This window comes from Bison bison, unplaced genomic scaffold, assembly GCF_000754665.1.
Source record: "Bison bison bison isolate TAMUID 2011002044 unplaced genomic scaffold, Bison_UMD1.0 scf7180017864495, whole genome shotgun sequence".
NCBI classification, from domain to species: domain Eukaryota; kingdom Metazoa; phylum Chordata; class Mammalia; order Artiodactyla; family Bovidae; genus Bison; species Bison bison.
In genome coordinates, this window is record NW_011495054.1 from 13,622,535 (window position 1) to 13,642,019 (window position 19,485).

The following is a 19,485-nucleotide window of genomic DNA, read 5'->3' on the forward strand; positions in this document are numbered from 1 at the left end:
TTTATAAAGTCAAATGGAAGATTCCACACTAGTTTTAAGGTTCAACTCATAGTCAATGCCTCATTACAGAAAAAGTGGGAAGCAAAGTTAGTCACAGAAGAGGCACCATTGGATAACACCAGGGGCCTCTGAGCATGTCCATGGGCAGTAATACCAACAGCTGCTACAGCCGGTCCTTTGTGCAAGACGGGGTCCTACAATCCTCATGTTCTCAGTGGGAACAAAAATGGTGTAACAAGTGGAAAAAGGAAAGGATGTGAGAGAAATGGATACCTTTGTTCCTCAGACCATCTTCAGGGAGGCCCGTGCATAAAAGTTCTTCACTTGCCTGCATCCGGAGGTCCTCCTGCGGTAAGAAAACCCAGTGGTCAAGGAAGACCCAGAGACTCTGAGCTCACAGTGCCAACGATCCTCTGAGAGGCTTCTCTGCAGCTCTTAGAAATGTGCTAGTGGTCACAAGGACTGGGAACTGAAGGAAGCCGCAAATTCAAGTTCATATTATTAGTAAAACTTCCATTCCTCTAGACTTTGAACTTGAAAAGTCAAGTTTCCCAAGGTCCTGACAGATCCAAACAAAACCTTGTGTCTTCTGAATCAATAAACACACTGGTGCAGTGTGATCTTAATAAAGTGAAAACCTAACTGGAAACTATCAGGAAGTTGGAAGGCACCCAGCCCCTAACCATGTTCTTTCTTCCTGGAAGGGCTACTTTCCCTTTTCATCCCTGTTCACTGGAGCAGGGGATGAGGGGGAGCACCATCAATGACAACGGACAAGAGGGACTTCAGGAAAACAGGCAGGGGCAGCGTGGGTGTGGAGCCCGATGAGGACAGGGTCCAAGTGGGCTGGCCAGCTGCAGATGCCGACTGACCAACGACGGCTGCTCACATCAAAGTGTCCTTCTGGCTCACCTCTATTTGCCCACTGATTTACATTTGTTTTTTGTTTTTTTTTTTTTGCAATGTAGACCCCAGACCAGTTGGACCCAAAGGTTGACGATGTGCACTCCTACTTACCTCATCACTGACCCATCAGAAGGGTGTCCACCAGCTAATCACGCCCTCTTTGAACAATTACTATAAAACTCCTCACTGTCTTCCCCAAGTGGGGACACTTGGATTTGAGGGCATTAGCCCACTGTGTCCCCCTTTGCCTGGTAAAGCAATAAAGTTATCCTTTTCTACTTCACCTGTCCCAAAACTCTGTCCCAGAGATTTGACTCAGCACCAGCATCGGGGCACAGAGAGGCTGAACTTCTCGCATCACCCTGAGGAAACTGAGGGTAGGAACTAGATGCCCGCCGGCCAGCATTCAACTGCCGCAGCCACGCCACGCGTGATGGCGCACCCCGAGGAGACTCAGGAAGAGAGGCACAGGACACTGACCTCAGGGAGCTGAGGTGTGGCATCAGAGGAATGAGTTCAGTGAGTTCAGACTCTTGCATCTTCCCACACAGACAAAAGCACTAAATTCCTTAACTGGAGATATCTGGGGGTTTTTTGGTCTTCTTCTATTTTTTAAAAAAAATCTTTTGGTTTTTCTTTTTGCCTCGCCCTGAGGCACGAGGGGTTTAGTACTCCCCCTCCCCACCAAGGGTGGAGCTCATGTCCCCTGAAGCGGAAGTCTGGAGTTCTAACCACTGGTTTTCTTTTACATCAATAATCTTTTGATGTTCAAAAAAAAAGAGTAGAATTTTCCCCTACACTAATTTAATTGGTAAGTACAAGATTCTGACTGACACAACACTCACTTAAATCTACAGATGGTGAAGTCACTGTTGTAACTTCTGACAATTTTTTTTATAGCACTTAAAAAAACAATAAGCAAAACCATTTCATCTCTAAGCAAAGTTCTGCGGTGGAAACAGAAGACCCAAGTGATGGCAAGTACAGGGGGAAAAAAGTATCGTCACTGGACCTGAGAGAAGAGGCCTGGCATGGAGCGTCATGCAGGAAGCAGGACTGTGCCTTTGCTTTTTCTCGCAACTTTAGAGGTGAATGCTTTGGCGAAGCATGAACTCAAAACACCTCTCTCCCACAGAACTTACTGTTACTGTACTTGACCAAAGCGCACAAATTCTAGCGTGATGCTGGGTCAAATGTATTTGCAAATGGGGAGAGGAGAAAGCTCTTACTCATCATGGAAGGAAGGACGGAACTAGAAAATCACCACTTGGGAACCATCATGATTATTACCTCAAGGAGACTCATCAGTGGGTGTTAAACCTACTGGCTAAAAGTTTGAATGAGAAACAGAAATAATTACGTATTCTTCAAATATCGCCCCACAAGATACTCAATAATTGTGAAGGGGAAAATGGTACCTCCACAGTGGAGAGGCCGGGCAGTTCCCCTGCCCAGGAAGGAGGCACCCCCTACACCAAGCCTGCGAGAGGATGTATGGAGAAGAACCAATCATTTCTGTGGGATTCCTGCCCCGCTAAATGCACAACCACGATCTGATCATGAGGAAATGTCTGACAAACCCAAGCTGAGGACAATGCTACAAAATAAACCGCCTGCACTCTGCAAGTGTCAAGGTCATGAGCTGAGGAAACACTGCAGATTAAAGGAGACTAAAGAGACATGACAAATGAATGCCACGAGTGATCTTGAATTTTTCTCTTAGACCAAAAAAACATTTTCTTTTGGTAAAAGACGTCAGTGGGACAACTGGTCCAGTGTGAATGTGGTCTTTCGATAAAAGGGTTAATGTCTTGATTTTGATTCGTGTACTGCAGCCACCTAACAGAATGCCGGATGTCTGTGAGTAAATACACAGTCAGGCATTTAAGCCTCACGTCTGCAACTGCAAACTAAGATCAGAAGGGGAAAAAAGCAAATGTGGTGAAAAGCTAACAGGAGAGGGATCCACATGAAGGTCTTCACATTGCTTCTGCAACTCTTCTGTGAGTCTCAAATTATTTCAAAATGAAAGGTTAAGAAAGCACCTTTTTCTGTGGTAACCCTTGATCCTTACTCCAAATGACACTGCCCTGCACACTTCTAATTCTCAGGCTGTATCTGAGGGGTGAGACTGGATGCTATTCGAATATTTCTTCAGATCAACACTCTATAGGCAAGGCCGAGTGCTGGAGCAGAAGCCGAGGGGGGAGGACCCAGACTCAGCTCTGCTCCAGCCTCAGGATGCCCAACTGTAGCTTCGCAGGGCGGAGAGCGAGCTCCTAGGTGGTTTTATAAATGGGGACCACAGACAGCTTGCGCCATGAACAGAAGCTCTCGCCACCCAGCACACCTCAGACACTTGTCATCCCTTCCTGTGAGAAAGCTGACAGGACTGTCATCAGCAGACCCCGGTGTCATCTGGGGTGACCGCCCTAAGCTCTTCTGGGTCTAAAGAGCCTCTGCAGGGTGAGAGTGGACCTCCCGCCAGTAGCACACAGCTCCCCTCAGATTCCCAAGGGCCCTGGTGATCTCGCCAGGTGACTCCTGAGGGGGCCCTGGTGGGGCTGCTGGGAGTTCAGTTCCTCCACACCTGCTGCTCGAAGGAGGGGTCCTAGCTAGAGCCCTCCCACCCAAGCCAACTGCTTCAGGTCATCCCCTTCTCCCTGGTTAGCAGCACGATCCTAACAGGGAAGGGGAGACGCAGGGGCCAAGAGTGACAGACTCCCCTCTCCCTCGCTGGCCTCTCGAAAGGTCCTAAGTAGGAAAAACAAGTCTCCCCGCGTAGGGGCTGTGGACCCTACAAAGCGTTAAGTTTCAGATCTGATCTGGGTTATCAGATACGACCAGGTGAGGCTGATGTTGGATGTGAGGGACACCCAAGCACTGCCAGCAGGGTGGTGGGCGACCTCCAGATCAGGTGGGAGCTTGACCAGCCTGGGCCCCAAGTGCAGATAAGAGCACAGAACAGACAACTTGCAAGCTATGGCTGAGTAGCCTAAGTGTCCTGTGTGTAACTCCACCGCCCTCCTAAGGCCAGCCCATCATGTAACACTTGCAAAAACTTATCAGACATGAAGTTCTCTTCCTATAATACTTTATCAGCTAGTTTTTTCCAGTAGTCAGGTACAGATGTGAGAGCTGGACCATAAAGAAGGCTGTGTGTGTGTGCTTAGTCGCTTTAGGTCTGTCTGACTGTGACCCTATGGACTGTAGCCCACCAGGCTCCTCTGTCTGTGGGATTCTCCAGGCAAGAATCCTGGAGTGGGTTGCCATGCCCTCCTCCAGGGGATCTTTCCAACTCAGGGATTGAATCTGTGTCTCCTGGGCCTCCTGCATTGCAGACGGATTCTCTACCAACTGAGCCACCTGGGAAGCCCAAAAAAGGCTGAGTGTTGAAAAATTGATGCTTTTGAACTGTGGTGCTGGAGAAGAGTCTTGAGAACCCCTTGGACTGCAAGGAGATCAAACCAGTCAATCCTAAAGGAAATCAACCCTGAATATTCACTGGAAGGACTAATGCTGAAGCTCAAGTCCCAAAACTCTGGCCACCTGATGCAAAGAGCCGACTCACTGGAAAAGATCCTGATGTTGGGAAAGATTGAGGGCAGGAGGAGAAGGGGCTGTAGAGGATGAGACAGTTAGATAGTATTGCTGACTCAATGGACATGAATTTGAGCAAACTCCAGGAGACAGTGAAGCACAGGGAAGCCTGGCATGCTGCAGTCCACGGGGTTACAAAGAGTCAGACACGACTTAGCGACTGAATAACAACAACAAATGTACTTAAGTTTCAGGATTCCTAGAGGTAAAGTCCTAAACATTTCTCTCTACCATCTAGATTTTTTAAAATGTCCATAGCTGATCACTAGTGTCTTAATATTCCTTGCAAAATCTGTTTCCAAGATAAAAGTTAATGTGGATCCCTCTTGCAAATTAAGTGAGATCACTACATCAGTCTGTAGCATGATATACACTACGTAAAATAAGAAAGGCCACACCACAGTGGAATCTGTCAAACCGACAGCGACCTCTCCACCTCAGCCTGCCACAGCCAACGTGTCACTCTCCTGCCCACTGCTTTCAACCAAAATCAACTTGCCATATTTCTCCAAAGTCGAGGCAGATTTTAGGAGGGTACTGAAAACCATTCTTACTGTTCATCTGTAATCTCATTTCCTGTTAAAAGCTGGCTGTGAGTCCTAAAAAGATGCAATACTGGTTCATACCTATGAGGTTACTATAGAGCCAGAAAAAAAAAAAAAACCCACAAATATCTTTAGGAGGGAAATGAACACATACCAGGCTCTTCAGCTTTTACAAGCAGGCTGGTTAAAGCTCCCTGGGGCCTGATGTATCTCTGAACCTTGGGCCCTAGATCCTGCAGACCTCCTCCAAGCCTAAGCTTCCTGAGTTGCAGGCAGTGGTGGTCCCAGCTTCAGGCAGAACCACCGCCGACACACGGAACACACAAAAGCGGGGCCACACATGAAGCAAACGAGATAGCCCACACTTCTTGACGCTCATGGGAACAGCCGTGACCATGTGTGTATACTGAAGAACACTGAAAATCAATGAGACTCGGAGTCTCCAGATGGACCTGTTACCTACACTTGCACATTTGGGAAGAGCTGTGGGACAGGAACTCTAAATCACCTTTACAGGGTTTACAAGGAGTGTTCCTCTGTGGATCTCAAGTCAGAGAAACTTTAGATAAGGCATCGATTATGTGAGCTGGGTAAGGCATTTCATGACAGCCCCCCACAGGGACTGACCTAAGAGAACTGCTAAAATAATGAGAAAGTTTCACCTTGTGTGCATGCTCAGTCACGTATGGACTGTAGCCCACCAGACTCCTCTGTCCATGGGATTTCCCAGGAAAGAATACTGGAGTGGGTTGCCATTTCCTCCTCCACAGTATCTTCCCACCCCAGGGATCAAACCCCCATCTCCTGCACTACAGGCGCACTCTTCACTGCAGAGCCACTAAGGAAGCCCTAGTTCTACCTTAAAGCCTGGCGACATGCACACAGTGTCTCGGGCACTGCTCTGTCACACACTTTTAACAACAGGAACTGAGAACCGCAGGCATGTGAGGATCACTGTGTCCTGGCTGACCTGGAGAAGAGCTTATGGCCATCAGCTTCACTACTGAGAGTGTGAAGTTCAGATTTTTTTCACTTTTAAATCACTGAAAATGAGTTCTGTCCAACAAGATCTTTTTTACATAAACAGCAAGCTCCTTCACACTGTGGAGAACTTCCTCAGGATCAGAGACTCTCGGGGTGACAATGAAGCAAGCTTAACTGGCCCTCAGCATACCAGCCTTTCACTTAAGTGAAGTCATGGAAATCACACGAGATTGGGTCTTTTATGAACATGCCATTAAATTACAAGTTTCTCAAGAGTATCACACACCTCGAGTGATCACCGGCCACTGTGCATCCTTACTGGATGTCTCCTGTCCACATATCTGTCAGACGATGTACTGAGTCCTCGGATGTTTCAGCCAGCAGATGATTCAGAACATTTTCTGAATCTGTGCTGAGCATGAATATCTTGAGGCTAAAGCTTTCACAACAGATTCAACCAGGCAGATCTATCCCTGTGACTCTCAGCACCAAGAAAAACAAACAAAAGAGCAAGCACAGGGCTTCCTTGGTGGCTCAGTGGTAAAGAATCTGCCTGAAATGCAGGAGACATGGGTTCAATTCCTGGTCCAGGAAGATCCCGTATGCCATGGAGCAACTACCCATTAGTCTCACCTAACGAATCCCTCTTACTCTAATAGCAAACTCACAGAGACTGGATTTTTCATGTCACACTAAGCAGAGATTCCACTTCTCACTCTGTATTAAAGAACGGGTTTTCTGATTTAAGCTTCAGCCTCCCACAAAGTGGGTTACCTTGAATCAGTTCTTTGGAGATTATCATCTCTGACGTAGAAAAAAATATAATCAAAGTTTAGAAATGACTTTCGAAACACAGAGACCCCTTGAGGGTTTCCATCCCGTGAAGCCCTTGCTGCGTCCGATCTCCCTCAGGCACCTCTGTGACACCTCACTCTGTCCTGACCGTGATACTACCAAACTCAAGCAACCAGTACGCATCGTTCCTTAACACTGGACACAGAAACCCCATGCAACTGTCACAAAGAGACTCAACATTCCATACACAGCAGCTGCCACACAGGACTGACACTTTCTTCATGAGATAAGTACTTCCTCTCTTCAAGTGTCTGATGCGACACACGTTTTCAAAGATCACTGAAAGAAAGTTAACATCAAGATCAACATTCTGGAAATGTTTCAAGAATGAGTTGTAAGCCACCTGTGAGCGTCTGTACTTTATCTTGTGACGCGTCAGTCCAGCTGGAGAGACGCCGAGTGAGCCAAGGTCTCGTGTCTTACCTGGCAGGGGCGGGGCTGTTCTCCAGAAGCTGTGGGATACTGATGCAGGTCTTCTTCCGCTCCCTCACAGGGGTCTCTCACCACCTCTGCCTGGTCCCCTTCATCTCTGAAGACCTTTTGCTCCAGGCTCTTGGCTTTCGCTTCCCTATCCAGGCTCCCAGGAGCCACAGGACCTTCTGTTGAGGGGTCCACCAGCCCACACTGCCCAGGCTCACCCCCATGGTCCGAGGTCTTGGGGGCTTCTTCACGACAACTGTCCGCAGGAGTCCTCTGCAGCTCCGAGGGCACAGCCCTACTCTGACTTACACGAGAGCTTGAGGCTCCGGGTTTTACATCTGGAGTTGCACTCGGCTCGGGGTCAGCATGAAGCTCTTTGGAGGCACTCCCTGGGAGTTCAGAGTATAATTCCTGCACCTCAGCAGACATGGAGGAATCAAGTGGAACGGGCTGGGTCTCCACGCCGGATGACAGCATGGGGGCAGGTGCAGATATGGAGTCAAGCCTCTTACACCAAACGGTTCACCCTGACACAAATCAAAGGAAGGGATAAGAATTTAAAACCTTGCAGGGTAGAAGGAAGCTGTCTCAGCTCAAATTGACTAAAACAAGCGCCAAAAATTCTACCTCAAATGCCAGCATTATCTGGCACCAAGAAATCTGCTTAACAGACTGAGTTTGAGGAAAAATAATACCTTAAACCTTCAGTAGACGTTTGTCTAATTGTAATTCAGAGACCGCCTTGTGATAAATTCTCAATTTAAAGCTGGATTTAAGTGAGATCTGATCAAAAGTAGATGAGAATAAGACATGTCTAAGCACTCAAGGATTGGAGAAGGCAATGGCACCCCACTCCAGTACTCTTGCCTGGAAAATCCCATGGATGGAGGAGCCTGGAAGGCTACAGTCCATGGGGTCGAGAAGAGTCGGACACGACTGAGCGACTTCACTTTCACTTTTCACTTTCATGCATTGGAGAAGGAAATGGCAACCCACTCCAGTGTTCTTGCCTGGAGAATCCCAGGGACGGGGGAGCCTGGTGGGCTGCCGTCTATGGGGTCGCACAGAGTCGGACACGACAGACGCGACTTAGCAGCAGCAGCAGCAAGCACTCAAGGATAGACCCGATGGATCAAATCAATTAGAAGATAAATGGGAGTTCCCTGGTGGCCCAGTTGTTAGGATTCCAAGCTTTCCCTGCTGGGGCCTGGGTTCAATCCCTGCTTTACAAACTGAGACCCTGCAAGTTGTGAGGCAAGGTCAAAAAGAAATACATTTTTGAAATTAGAAGGTAAAGATGGTTTTCCACTTGTTCTCAGGTCATGAACCTTGCCCATTTTATTCAGTGCTGCAGCCCCACTGCCTGGAACAGCTGCCTCACACCTAGCAGGCACTCAGAGAGCATCTTCTGAATGAACATACACTGAGGGACTCAGAATCTGATCGACTGACTTCTCTTCATTAAGAATTTTCTTTAGAAGAACATACAGAGAAAACAGGATTCCATTCTTTTATTGTCACCAAACCCCTGAGCTGTGTCCACACAGCCTGGAGCCAGACAGCACTATACCAGCTCTGGGGCAGAATCCTTCCTGACTTCTACTCAGCACCTCAAGATGCCCAAGTGCCTTCTAAGACACCGCTCACGTGATTTTCCTGACAGCCCCATGAGCTGAGCAGGGCAGCCGTTGTCCTTCTGTTGTAGGCTCCAACACCAAAGCTGAGGAGGGTGAGGGTGACCTGCCGGAAGTATTGGGTGCTTCCCAGGGGGCTCAGTGGTAAAGAATCTGCCTGCCAATGCAGGAGACATGGGTTCGATTTCTGGGTTGGGAAGATCCCCTGGAGAAGGGAATGGCGACCCACTCCAGTATTCTTGCCTGGGAAATCCATAAGACAGAGGAGCCTGGTGGACTACAGTCCATGGGGCCACAGGAGAATCAAACACAACGGAGAGAAAGAGCACGCATGCCTGAAATATTGCATTGTTAATGCAAGGGAGGAGAGGGGACGCCTGGGGCTTCTAATGTGGGTGTCACGTTTCACTTCTGCTGGGCAACAGAAACATGGGTTATCTGCTAAAATAAGTATGTTTAAGTAGTTCATGATACTACATTATTAAAGTAATCAAAACAAACACGGAGAGATAGGATATGGTACCCCCAGAGCCAGGGGTTCCTGGCTGGCGACTTTTCCATTTTAGTCTACCAAATGTGTGCAGTTTCCACCACAAAATCCACTTGACCTGACCAAGGCGGAAATGGTTAACCAAATGAGATACTGCATGCTTTCATTCTTGATGCTTTCCCTAACCCTGAACAGGAGGACAGAGAAGGTGAGAAATATTTGGCAACTCCGAATTCAGAACACGAATTTACTAGAGGTACTGGCGGCCAATCCCTTTGGCCAAAACAGACACAGAAAGGATGTTTCAGAAAGCTACTCCCACTGCTTCTGAAAGTCCACGTTTTCCCATAATAAACACATTACATCAAGTAAAACCCAGTGCCAACTACAGAACTGTTCTCACTGTGTTGAGCAGTCTCATCTTCTCTCCAGCGACCGCAACTGTGTTTCTGAGCAGGAGGGACTCCCTTAGACACTGTGTAACTCCTTAGGACCCAGCGGCCTTTGGGTCCCGTCTCTATGTGTACCCCGATTCCCTGAGGGAGCCCACCCGCATCGCTTCCACAAAGGCACACGCTCTGCCTCCCCATCACTGAGCGCCCTGCTCCTTGAACACTCCTGGGCTGACAGGGGGATGGACAGTCCTCTCCACGGGCTTGTGCTGCCTGGACTGGAGCTGGGACCGAGGAAGGGGGTGGGGGGCGGATGACAGGCTCTCTCCTTGTGCGCCATGCTGCCCTTCTCCTGGTCTTCCGACCCGTGGTGGACAGTTTATTCCCGCCCCTGTGCTCTCATCCGCTGAGCACCTCTGTGTTCTCAAGGAACCCTACTCAAAACGAAAGGGCACACTGTGACACCACTAATTTAAATGCTAGAAATTATAGGAAAGCAGACGGCTGATCCACGAGGCTGAGGTAACGTAAGAAGAGACTTAACTCCAAAAGGGAAATAAGGAGAGAGAGGCCGCTGACCACAGGAGCACGGCAGGGCTCGCAGACTTCCACAGAGAGCGCCAACAAGGCCTCCTTCTTGGAGTTCGTTCCCCCTTTCTCTGCGAGCTCCTGGATATCTCCAGGGGTACTCTGGATTTTAGGCCAACGTGTGTGTGTAGATACGTGGGGGTTAAGGGAATAACAATGGAATTGCTATTGAGGCCCCTCCCAAAAAAGGCTGGCAGTGCTCCTTTTTAATTTGGTTCAGCTCCCCTTTCACCTCAACAGACACCATCCAGCTTCTGACTGTCACATCACAAACAGACCACAAGAGCAAGCGCAGAAGTGGAAAGCCCACTGCAGGAGATGGTCTTGTGGCTGGAGAGGCTCCATGGGTCTTGCCAGCCGCCATCGTGCAGGGCTTTTCAAATCCTGCCCTGGACACGCCTTCCCCGGCTTCACTTTCTTCACGCCCTTGCCTTTTCATGCAGCTTGTCTGCCAAGAAGGTGACTCAAAACTGTCCCTTTAGGCAGAGGAACCACATGACTCCACGATTCCACTCTGAGGAACATGTGCAAAAACCACACGACTGCACAAAAACTTGTACATGGATGTTCACTGTAGCACTGTTCACAGGGGCCAAAAAGCAGAAACAACTCAAAATGTCTATCAACAGATGAATGGCCAACAAAATGTCGTCCATCCACAATGGAGTATTACTCGACTATGAAAAGACCCAACATGCTGGTTCATGACACAACACAGATGCATCTTGAAAACATCATGCAGGTAAAGGAAGCCATCAGGAAAGACCACTGTTATAAGATCTCATTTCCATGAAATGTCCAGAGCAGACAAATCTAGAGCTGCAAAGTGGATTAGTGGTCGCCTACTTCTGGAAGCGATGGTTTTTCCAGTACTCACATATGGATGTGAGAGCTGGACCACAAAGAAGGCTGAGCACCAAAGAATTATTGGTTTCAAACTGTGATGCTGGAGAAGGCTTTAGAGTCCCTTGGACAGCAAGGAGATCAAACCAGTCAATCCTAAAAGAAATCGACCCTGAATGTTCATGAAGGACTGAAGCCGAAGCTCTAATACTTTGGCCACCTGGTACGAAGAGCTGACTCACTGGAAAAGACCCTGATGTTGGAAAATACTGAAGGCAGGAGAAGGGGACGACAGGATGAGATGGCTGGATGGCATCACCAACTCAATGGACATGAATTTGAACAAAATTCAGGAGATGGTGGAGGGCAGGACACTGGCGGGCTGCAGTCCATGGGGGTGGTAAAGAGATGGACATGACTAAGGGACTGAACAACAACTTCTGGAAGAAGTGGACAAACGGAGTGGCTGCTGATGGACAGTGCTGCTTTGGGGCACAACTCTGACTATGCCAAACACCACTGAATTGTACAATTTACACTGTGAATTGTATGGTATATGAATTGTATCTTAACAAAGTTGACTTTTTAAAAAAAGAAACCTGTCCATAGCCCCAACCTTTTCTCAAGTTGTGATCTATGTTTCATTCACAAGGATGGCACCCTCTCAAAGCTTGTTGTTTAGTTGCTAACTTGTGTCCAACTCTTTTGCAAGCCCATGGACTTTGCTCAGACTCTTCTGTCCATAGGATTTCCCTGGCAAGAACACTGGAGTGGGTTGCTATGTCTTTCTTACCCTCCTGCTTTGCAGTTGGATTCTTTACCACTGAGCCACCAGGGAAGGCCCCCCTCCCCCAAACTTAACATGTCTAAAATAGAGCACACTCAACCCAGTGAAAAATTGAGTGTTGTCCATGCAAACAGCTGTGAGATTCAAGGATGAGTTAAGATGTTCTCAGTAACCTTACACACTTATTTCTGATCCTGCTGCCTCTCTCAGTAATGGCACCACGTTACCCTAGAGCTCAGACGTGAATCCCCAGATGTAACTGTCTGACCGTCCACACGCCGTGTAGTCAGCACTCATCCACACGCACCCAACGCCAGCTGCGTCTCCACCACATCTCACTGTTCCATCCCCATGGTCCTAACTCAAGATTTTGTTCTGAACACAGGATCACGCACAAGCACAAGCACACACACACTAAACAGATCTTTATCACAGAGGGGCAACACTGATCACCCCAAAAAATGGCTCAAAATATTCCTCAGGAAAAACTGCTATTACTTTTCCTGTGCCCCCACCTATGCTGTGAACCAAGTGGACCGAAACAAAATTGAAAGCTTGGTGACTAAAAGGTGACTTCCAATATACAAAAGCCAGATATCACAAAGCTACTGGCTCTCAATACGTGTGTTTGGTAGAGACAGAATTCTAAGACTTTTCAACCTGTAAAACAACCATGCATATCGGCTATTCAAGCAAAACAGACATCCCCTCCTTTTTCTCTTCAGCCCTTCTCGTCCTCAAGTTTCTCAGCAGTGTGTAGTGGAGTCACCACAAACAGCTCAGCGCCTCAGCTGAAACCCCGAGCTGAGTGAGTGAGTGAAGCTGCTCAGTTGTGTCTCTCTCTGCAACCCCACGGACTGGACTGTAGCCTGCCAGGCTCCTCCATCCATGGGCTTCTCCAGCCAAGAATACCAGAGTGGGTTGCCATTTCCTTCTCCAGGGGATCTGCCCGACCCAGGGACAGAACCTGGGTCTCCTGCACTGCAGGCAGACTCTACAGTCTGAGCCACCAGGGAAGCCTCAGAGGTGAAGTAGTATTTAGAAGCAAGCCTAGAGTAGCAGTTTACAATTATTCTTAGCTCACCAGTGCATGTCACTAAACTCTCCATCTATCAAGATACTTGGTTGTGCCACAAAGACAGCAGAAACAAAATTTTACCATTTGAGTCCTTCAAATTTCTGAATTCAGTGGAGCAATAAAAAAAAGACGGTATAGAAATATACCTCTCCATAGAAAGCTGTCTGGGATGTCTTATCAAACTAGGTAAACATTGTGTGTTTATCTGTTGTCAGTCGTGTCTGACTCTTTGCAGCCCCATGGACTGTAGCTCACCAGGCTCCCCTGCCCAGGGAATTTTCCAGGCAATAATACTGGAGTGGGTTGCCATACCCTCCTCCAGAGGATCTTCCTGAAACAGGGATCGAACCCGTGTCTCTTGTATCTCCTGTACTGGCAGGGAGATTCTTTACCACTGTGCCTCCTGGAAAGCCCATATTAAAAAATAGGATTATTTTATTTTGGTAAAATATGTATCTACATCCATACAGGAAAAATCTTTTAAAAACTATAAGCCAAATATTAACAATGCAACCATGAGTGATAGGATTATTAATGACATATCTCCCCCCCTTTTTTTACAATGAGTGTGTAATACATGTTAAACTTTTTAAAAATATTATATCTCAAGATCCAAATATGAAGCAATAAATAACAACTGGTAAGTGTATTATCCCTTTACTTTTATCAGTATTTTTTAAATGTTACCTTTCTCCTTTAACCATAAAAGTTTTTCCATTAAAGTTTTAAATATACTTGAAATAAAGTAAGTATAGCACGTGCTTATAAAATGTAGACAGAGATTTATGGCTTAATGCTTACTACAGACTTATAACCAACCTACTGGATTGAAGACATCAGATAATTACCTAGTTTGAGGTACAAGGGAAAAATAACCCATAGACTCACAAACAACTCTTTCTTACTGCTATTGGCTTGTCATCTTTACCGTGGAGACTAACATTTGGTGGAGTAGGCAGCACAATTATTCCAACAGAAGAAATCATTTTTCAATTGAGAACAATCATCTCCCAGTCTTTGTGTTTCAAAGGCAGAGTCAGGGTTAGGAAGTAGTCTAGTTTTGGTCTCCAAGGTGGGAGACCGGGGTCCCTATCCTGCCCCTCACACTCAGCACGCCCTTGAGTGTGTGCCACTGAACTTTCCTGGGCTTGTTTTCCACATGTAAAATGGACAAGTCAAACAAAATAACCTCAGAGAGTCCTGCCAACCCATAAAATTCCCAAGACTCTAAATAACTTTTCTATTTCACTTTGTTTTGGCACAGGGCACCTAAAGACGCCAACAAAAGTGGTACAGAATTCAGACTAATCCCCACTGCAAGGGCAAAGGAGGTAATTTAAGACCACTTTACATACGAAAAGGGTAGAAAGCTGTTCTTTAGCGTGTCTTCAGGCAATTGGGAAGTGTTAACTCCTATCCCACCAGATGACAAAAGCCAGGGGGAGGGTGGGGAGACTACCAGTGAAAGATTAACTAACACTGCAGCTCTCAGCCTCATTAGAATACGTTTTATTATAGTAATATTAAAAACCTGACCAAGTGACAACTTTTAGTCATTCAAACACTCCCCAAAACAAAAGTTCTGGGGGTATAAAGTTTACAGCACTAAGCAAAAGAAGAATAAGAAAAAAAAGAATCAAACAAAGAAAACAGTAGAACAGAAAGCCATGTGCCCCAATAATCCCAAGTCTGAAGGTCTCCCTTCTCGTTAATTCCCAAAGCAAAGGGGCTGCTCTTAACGAAATGAAGCAGTTAGAACACTGGGCGCTGCCACACTTGTGTCAGGGGACAATACTCACAATAGTGATCGGGACCTCAGAAGTTCCCCACAGGCCTTTCACCTTGAGAAAGGGCCTTTCTTTTCCAAAGATTCAAACACTGTAGCCAGTCTCTGAGGCAATTCGGAAAAGGGGCCTCTTCTTGAGGGACAGAGGAAGAAGGATCTTTTAACAAGCTCTCCAGACAAGCTCAAAGTGGGGCAGGGAAGTCCACACAATGAACAGGGCCTCGCTCTTCCACAAGGGAAAAGAGTGCACAGGAAATCTCAAGCGCATCAGGCACAGCTTCCCTGTTCCTCCTGTTATCAGCACTCAGAAAAAGGATCCCTCTGTCTCCACGGGGGTTGGGAGTGGGGAGTGAAACACTGAAAATGCTCCTGATTTCTACTGACAGAGACTCTGCATAAGAGATTTTCATCCTTTTCTCAAAGGGAGGGGAGAAGAGAAACCATTTGTGCCACTCCAAAGATACAGCAGGAAAGGGCACTCATCTCAAAGGTCTAGAATCATATTTTTCTTGGGAGAGCAAGAGAAAGAAGTTGGAATCTCCTTTCTGGGGGTGAGGGGTGTGCAGATCAGGTAGAGGGAAGCTTTTTCATCAGAAGAGCAAGTACGCGGAGTGGAAGAGGGCAGCTCTAACCAGTCGGGAAGGACTGATAGCTTCTGTGGACAAAGGGAAGGCTGCTTCTCCTATCAGATCTTCCAGACCTGTTTGCCCAAACAGTCTTTTCCCCCAGATTACTCTAACAGCTTTGTTAATTTAGGATCTAAAAGAGTAAAAGCGCCTCTTTCTCTGCCCCCCGGGGGTTAAAAGCCTCCTCTCTAGTGAGGAAGGGACGCGGGGGGCGGTGGGGAGGGATGGGGAGAGGCACGCATGGAAAAATCTGTTTCTCTATGGAAGATACTACTTTCCTTTCCTAACAAATTAAGTAACTAATAGCAACAGTCTACCAAAAGGTTACTATGTACCAAACAGTTACACGAAATTTCCTGTAGTCTTGAGGACAATTCTATGAAGAGAAGACCGAAATTAAGAGATGGGCTAACTGACTAAAGGTGAAGCTGTGAGTCAAGGTCATAAAGATGGAAAGTGGGACACACGAGCTTGCATCCCTCACACTCCCAAACACTACGCTCTTCATGGTGCAAAGGTAAAGAGCTCAAGGCACACCAGAAGACTCGGGGGCAGAGAAGCAAGGCTCCGTCGGTGGACACGGCTGGGGGAGGGGAAAAAGGCCGACTAACGCCGCTAAGTAAATTCTAGGTCTTCCTCCCCATATACCGGGATACAGGCGAAAAATATGAGGGAAGATAACTCTAGCTTTTACACGAAAGGAAGATCTCGCTCACTTTTAGGCAACTTGAATCTTTCTCTCCACCTGAGGGGCGCTGACCAAATCAAGACAAGTCTTATCCCTCCTGAAAATAAGTTCAGAATCGCCCCCTCGCACTCCGGGAGCGGGTCTCCCTCCGCTGACAAGCGCGATGCAGCCAGAGTCGCGCGTTCGCCCACGACAACGGGCGTCGCCTTTCCGAGGAGAGGAGTTGGGGGGTCCCCCGCCGTACTGAGGTCGACGAGGAGTCGCTTTCCCCCGCCGGGGCCATGACACCGAGAAGCTGTTTTGCCCTCGCGACGCGGGGCCTGGGCTCCTCCCTCTCCCCTGGTCTCTCGGCGCCCGCAGCGCAGCCTGCGTTCCCGTCGGCGCTCCGAGAGGGCGGGGGACCCGGGCTCTCCCTCAGCCTGCACCATCCGGCTGAGGGTCCGCTAGGGCTTGAGTGGGACGGGGCGGCTACGCCCCAAGCGTTCCCGCCCCCAGCCTCTTACCCTGAGGCCTGCTCCGCGGCCCGCGCGGCCCCGCCAGCCCGGCCTCTGCTGCCGCAACCCCGTAGCCGCCGAATCTACCTGAGCCAGCCGAGCCGAGAGAGCCCGGGGGCGCTCCGGCCACCACAGCCTCTTCGTCTCTATGGTCGCCCTGCACTTCCTCATCCGGGGCCCGAGCCAGCCATGCGGACTCGCCCAAGTCCCGCCCCCGCACTGCGCGCGCGCACCCTTGAGGCGGCTCTTCCCTGTAGGGACTCCCGCCCTCGGCCAGCTCCGGCGGCCTCTGCCCCGTCCCCGCCTCCAGGACTCTTAAAGGGGAACACACCTTTTGATTCCGCTGTTGAGCCTCAGGCCCAGTGTCTGATTGCACTGCTACCAACCCTGGTCCAGTCCTCTTTTGTGGCCCTAATGTTTGCAGCTCTTGGGATCTCTCGGCTTCTACCCTGGCAGCCCAAGATATCTTTTTATACCTGGAATCAGTATTTTAGATCATGTCACTCCCCTGCTCCCTCTCCTTTCTGGAATTTTGTTTTCATCTCTTCATAGCTTTAACACTAGCTGAAATTGCCATCATCTATTTATCGACTCCTTTTATCATCTCTCTCTCCCACCCTTGTCTGTTTTGTTCATCATTCTTTGTTCACCGCCTAAAGCAGTGCCCGCGCAAGCAAACACTAAGCAGATATTTGAAGGAAGGAAAAGAATGTTCTTTTAAGAGGGAATTGAGGTCTAGAGAATGCAATCAACTTGCTCCAAATCACACAGTCTTGTGTTTAAACAGAAGTCTGTTATTTTTTGGCTGATTAGAGAGCTAAACTTTAACAGTTTTGTGAGAGATTTTAATTTTCTCTTCTTTGATCAAGGTATCTTTGAACCAGTCAACATATGGACTGTTTTATCTGAGATAGTGGTTTTCCCAGCTTTAGTTAGGGCTGGAGATACAGAAACCCAAATGCCAACACTATTGTTTACATCCAGTGAGTCTATCCATCGTCCATGTATGCATGCACTTCACATATAGGCTACTACAGATGTTGTTGGGATTAAATAACTAGAAACTCACTTTAAGACATTTCAACACGTTTTTACAGGAGTATGCAAGACCTCAGGTTCTTCCTCAGGCCACTGCATGCCTACAGACAAGGATCTGAGAAACCCAGTGTTATTGGTTTGTCTTCTGCCTCAGGTTCTAAGATGACAGGCACTGCACCATTATTATTCTCATCTTTATTTTTAAAATGTAATATTTTGTTCAACATGGATTTTTTTGTAGTAACGCTTCCTTTCAAAACAATCACATTATAATTTATCTCACTGAGTTTTTTGGCACGCCCTTAGCATTTTGTGCCCTAAATAAGGCAAGTGGTTAATAGGATCACCGATTCAATGGACATGAATTTGAGCAAACTCTGGGAGATAGGGAAGGACAGGGAAGGCTGGTGTGCTGCAATCCATGGGGTCAAAAAGAGTCAAACCGGAATTATGACTGAACAACTCATTAGCCTCACCCACCTCACCCTAGTCCTAGTCTTGCTCCTAGCTCTGTAGTAAGCACAAAGGGACCTCAAAGAAGTATCATCATTCAACCCCTTAAAAGTCAATGAGAGCCAATTTCCTGATAAATTCCATGCTTTTGGAATCACTACAGATGGTGATTGCAGCAATGAAATTAAAAGACGCTTTCTCCTTGGAAGGAAAGTTATGACCAACCTAGATAGCATATTAATAAACAGAGACATTACTTTGCCAATATAGGTCCATCTAGTCAAGGCTATGGTTTTTCCAGTGGTCATGTATGGATGTCAGAGTTGGACTATGAAGAAAGCTGAGCGCTGAGGAATTGGTGCTTTTGAACTGTGGTGTTGGAGAAGACTCTTGAGAGTCCCTTGGACTGCAAGGACATCCAACCAGTCCATCCTAAAGGAGATCAGTCCTGGGTGTTCATTGGAAGGACTGATGCTGAAGCTGAAACTCCAATACTTTGGCCACCTCATGCGAAGAGTTGACTCATTGGAAAAGACCCTGATGCTGGGAGAGGTTGGGGCAGGAGGAGAAGGGGACGACAGAGGATGAGATGGTTGATGGCATCACCGACTCAATGGACATGAGTTTGGGTAAACTCCGGGAGTTGGTGATGGATAGGGAGGCCTGGCGTGCTACGATTCATGGGGTCGCAAAGAGTCAGACACGACTGAGCGACTGAACTGAACTGACATGGCATTTTAAGTTCTTTTAATTTCAAAGACCTAATGTAACATGTCCTTCACTTCATCTGGCCCTCAAACATCTCGTGAAGGAAGAATAACACATACTTTTAATTCCCATCTGTCAAGGGAGAAATTTGAGCAGAGAGAATTATCTTGTGTAAAGGTACACAGCTAAAAGCAGGCAATCCCACAGGTGGTTGTAGAACCAAGGCTATTGACTCCCCAGTATTTCAGCTACCTGCTCCAGCCTTCCCTAGCTTTGCCCAGCTTTAGACTGGGCAAAGTCTCAAACCTTGACAAGGTTTTTTGTTGTTGTTGTCGTCGTTTTTTTGTTTTTATGAATTTTTGCCAAATTAAAAAGTGAAATATGTGTATTTCTAAGATATGACACCAATTATAGACATTGCTCAGGACAAAGAATCAAATTCCCCTAAGGGTCAGGGACATAGAGTCCCCTTAATTCTGTTCCGGACGGAAGGACTTCTCACTAGCTACTAAAAAACAAAGAAATTCCGGACGGAAGGACTTCTCACTAGCTACTAAAAAACAAAGAAAT

At 47.5% G+C, this 19,485-nt stretch overlaps 1 protein-coding gene across 3 annotated transcripts in view; it reads right to left on the bottom strand.

The window, feature by feature from the left end:
• Window positions 1–16,889, bottom strand: part of PRR14L (proline rich 14-like) — a 41,612-nt gene extending 24,723 nt beyond the window's left edge. The window contains exons 1-3 of one of the 3 annotated variants that reach the window (XM_010828812.1): window positions 16,726–16,889; window positions 7,314–7,837; window positions 274–346 (exon numbers count right to left, since the gene is read on the bottom strand). In XM_010828812.1, coding sequence (XP_010827114.1) covers window positions 274–346; window positions 7,314–7,787 — 547 coding nt within the window. In that variant the 5' untranslated portion in view covers window positions 7,788–7,837; window positions 16,726–16,889. The other 2 variants (XM_010828814.1, XM_010828813.1) reach the window with 2 other exon arrangements.
• Window positions 16,890–19,485: the final 2,596 nt, after the last annotated feature.